At 38.0% G+C, this 4282-nt stretch overlaps 1 protein-coding gene across 1 annotated transcript in view; it reads left to right on the top strand.

The window, feature by feature from the left end:
• Window positions 1–582: 582 nt before the first annotated feature.
• Window positions 583–4282, top strand: part of LOC108373142 (uncharacterized) — a gene marked incomplete at its 5' end in the record, with an annotated part of 4795 nt that continues 1095 nt past the window's right edge. The window contains one exon of the mRNA XM_017628990.1: window positions 583–1620. Within this exon, the coding sequence (XP_017484479.1) occupies window positions 583–1620 (1038 nt within the window). The remainder of the gene's footprint in view (window positions 1621–4282) is intronic.

Genomic DNA, 4282 nt, shown 5'->3' with positions numbered 1-4282 from the left:
TCCAAAAGTATGTAGCCACATCGTCTAGCTTACCCAGCAAAAAACACGATTACCACAGAAACGAAAGTGGAAACGAGCTAGGCGATGGGAATCGCTTACCCTTTCGCTTCAAGAAGGCCTTATTTTAACATGGGCATGTCATTGGAGGTAAGCCCTTACCCGCAACATTACCTTCAAACGAAGGGAGAACGCATGGATAAACAGAATCCAGAGAAGCGAACAAAGAATGCCTTACAGAGAAACTAATGTAGAATGCCTAGATAAGTACATACTTATTTATATTAAATTGAAATCAGAAAAAGTCTTAAAAGATTAAAATTAATTAAAATTTTTATAAATCAGCTTTTATACATACATATGTATTTTTTTAGGTATTTAGATTTTCTTAAAAATCGGTATGTACATACATGCATATTTAACTAAGCTTAAAATTGTACTTCCTCACTCTTGTACTTCACTTCATTGACTGACTTCAACTTCGCTGCAAATTGAACAAAGCAAAACATGATTTTTATGCGAGACAAATTTCCACAGAAAGTAACGGTAGAAAGAGAATTTTTGGGTATTCATTCTATTTTTCAGCTGACTACGATGCAGCATCTGATTCACAAATCGTGTTGGCATGGATTAACTCATCCTCAGCATCATATCAAACATTTGTGGCAAGCCGTATAGCTGTTATTCATGAGCACACTATCGCTGAACAATGGCGGCATATAAGCTCAAAAGACAACCCAGCTGACATTCTATCACGAGGACTGCCGCCGGGGAGACTAGAAACCTGCAATATGTGGTTTTATGGGCCAACAATCTTGCTTGGTAAAGAAGGCACTTGGCCTTCAAAGTATTCCAAGGCATTATCAGTAATCGACGAAGGTATCAACATGGAACGAAAAGGGGTGACATCAGTCGCTGTTGCAACCACTGGACATGAAGGAAGCGTACTTTATAGCATTCGACACAATGGCTCTTTCAAAACATTACAAAGAGTGACAGGCTACATGCTGAGATTTATCAACCAGGCCAGAAACCAATCGCGGGAGTCAGACATTCCCTTGACCGTACACGAATTGGAAAAAGCACTTGTGGTAATCGTTCGTACAATGCTGCAATCGGACTTTGAGGAAGAGCTTCAGCACCTTAAAAAATACAACGAAGTTCGCAAAAACAGTTCTTTCCGCAGCCTGTCACCGTTTCTGGACAATAATGGTATCATCCGAGTTGGAGGGCGTCTACAAGCATCAGAACTTGTATACGATGCCAAACACCCTATGCTAATTCCACATAACAATTCACTCGCCAAATTATTAGTACAAATGATCCATAAAGAAAACCGTCATTGTGGACCTCAAGCGCTCTTAGCTTACACAAGGCAAAGATTTTGGCCTATAACGGGAAAATTGCTGGCACGATCAATTGTGCTCAACTGTGTAAGATGCACCAAAGCTAAGCCAAAACTAATGAGTCAAATTATGGGGAACTTGCCTTCAACAAGAGTAACTCCAGCAAGACCATTCATCAACTCAGGCGTGGACTTCTGCGGGCCATTTTGGGATCACTTCAAGATAAGGGGAAAGAAACCACAAAAGGCCTATGTAGCGGTTTTGACACAAAGGCAGTGTATTTGGAATTAGTCAGCGACTTAACGACGGATGCATTTATTGGTGCTTTAAAACGATTTATAAGCCGAAGAGGACATTGTCAAAATTTATATTGTGACAACGCAACCAATTTTGTAGGCGCGAAAAACCAGCTTTCTGAACTTACTGACGTTGTTTATGGAAATTCATCACGAGAATCAATAGTAAAGCAGTGCAGCGGAAAGGGAATAACATTTCATTTTATACCTCCTAGGACTCCACATTTTGGCGGTTTATGGGAAGCAGCGGTAAAATCAGCTAAGCATCTACTAATAAGAAGCACCTCGACAGCGTCCTTAACGTATGAAGAATTGGACACGGTAATCATCGAGGTGGAAGGAATCCTAAATTCCAGACCAATCAGCCCAATGTCCGACAATCCTAACGATCTAACAGCTTTAACTCCAGGCCACTTCCTCATAGGAGAACCCCTTAATGCCCAAGTTGATCCAACGTGTAGGCCACAGCAAACAAATTTATTAACAAGATGGAAACTTGTTTCTCACCTCAAACGCGAGTTTTGGAATCGGTGGTCCCGCGAATATTTATCGGACCTTCAACTGCGAAATAAGTGGAAGACACAACACAACAACATCAACGTAGGTGACATGGTGATCATCAAAGAAGAAAACACACCGGTACTGCAGTGGCCATTTGGAAGAATCATCAATGTATATAAAGGAAACGACGCACACTGGGGTATTGGGTATCAAAAGTGTAGATTAATTAAAAAATTTATTTTGAAATAACACTCGAATACTTAATAACCATAGAAACTAGACATAATTCTGCATCACTAACCGAAAAAATAACGGCGCTAAGTTGTATAGTGCAGCTGCATTGTGTTTTTGAATTTACACTTTCATTCTCTATTCGCTTGCGNCTTCATTCCCTATTCGCTTGCGCCCGCTGTAAAATTGATATTTCAAGTTAATCAAAGTGTTTTTCGTTAAAAAATTTTCAAGTGAAATCTAAATATGAGTATGGAGCCTTAAACTTCAGGTATTGAACTATTTTTCAGATATAAGTATTGCAGCAAAAAAAGTGATTTAATATATTAAATAATTTTTTTTGTTCAAAGTCCCCAAAATGTGAATATTTGTGGTATATAGTTGGACATATAGTTAATTATCGGACCAGATCGCGCTATGATTTTTTTTTTTTAATTTTGCGGATTGTAGACGATGTTTCTGCAAAAAATTGAGGTGCGCTTTTGTGGCTCTTTTGATTAATTCAAATTTTTGTTCATAATGTCAGTGGACAAAAATGATCAATTTCCTTGCATGTTTTGTGTTGCTGGCGTTTTGTGTTTCTGTTTTGTTTTCTTATTGATATTTATTATTTGTTTTGTGTCGTTGTTGTATTACTGATTTGTAAAGATCGTAAAGCGTTAGATATGAAATCACTTAAAATACAGTTTAATCTAACTTTATCGCAACCTGTCGTGGTTACGAAGGTAGCGTGCTGGCCTAGTAATCCGGAGGTCTCATGTTCGAATCCCACCGGAGGCAAACTTAAAATTTTTTTTTTGTTTGTGACGTTGCAGCGCTGTTGTGATGGTTTATTACTTTATTTTTTTCGATAGACAATGTTAGTTTTGTGCCAGTGAATGTCAATTTAATTGTGAATGTCAATTTAATTGTGAAAAGCTAAATGGAAAATTATTTCCACTTCAAAAGTTAACAAATGTTTTATCTATTTTGTTAGGGATAAGTTCATGCACACGTATGTTCACTCGTCAACATCTATACAACTTAACGCAAAACTCAGGATTCCAGCATTTTGAAGATTAGTTCAACTATTTAAAGGAAGAAATAAATAAGCTTACTGGACCATCAGATGAAGATATTCCTGTTTTTAATGCCACAATGAATCGTTTCATCTCCGAATTTAAAACGCGATGGACAAGATGTCATAGAAAAGAAGAACGTTTCTTTAAAACCCATCGGAATTGGTTAGACTCTTCTATTTCTTTTTTTACTAAACAGCTAAAACGAAGTCGCAAAGAGATTGCTTTCGAAGAATACGGCCCAAAAACAAAGTACAAAAAAACCAAGGATTTGAGAGACAACACATCATTATCAATGCCAGCTTTTGCAACTCAAGTGAAGTTAAGGGAATCTGGTAATATTGGGGCGTCTAAGTTAGTACATGATGTAGCTTCTTGCTCACCAACGAGAGCGGATAAATACAGAAAAAGTTTACTTAAGTCGGTGGTGTCCAACAAACTGAGTAGTGAAGAAGCATTAGCTGTTTTGGTTGAAGCTGGACTATCGCGGCATCAATATAATATTGTGAAACAGGCTGCTCCAGAAAGGTTTCCCTCGTACACTGCTGTCCAGTTAGCAAAAAAACAATGTTATCCAAAAAGCGATAGTATGAGAGTATGTGAATCCTGAGTCGAACTTGATTTAGGGGCGCTTCTTAATCCCACTGTTGAACGCCTAGTACTGCTGCAAAACAGTGTGATTGATTCTTTAAACAAAAAAGAACTGTCTGAATTATGTTTATATACAAAATGGGGCTTCGATGGGAGTTCTGGCCATAGCTCATATAAACAAGCATTTCATGGCACAGAAGCTACAGATTCCTCTGTGTTAATAACATCAATTGTGCCATTAAGGTTGGAATGCGGGGAAAAA

The sequence above is a fragment of the Rhagoletis zephyria genome, unplaced genomic scaffold, assembly GCF_001687245.7.
Source record: "Rhagoletis zephyria isolate East Lansing unplaced genomic scaffold, Rhagoletis_zephyria_1.1 Rzeph_scaffold_06416, whole genome shotgun sequence".
NCBI classification, from domain to species: domain Eukaryota; kingdom Metazoa; phylum Arthropoda; class Insecta; order Diptera; family Tephritidae; genus Rhagoletis; species Rhagoletis zephyria.
The sequence above is the reverse complement of the archived record's forward strand: the minus strand, read 5'-3'. Positions and strand labels throughout refer to the sequence as shown.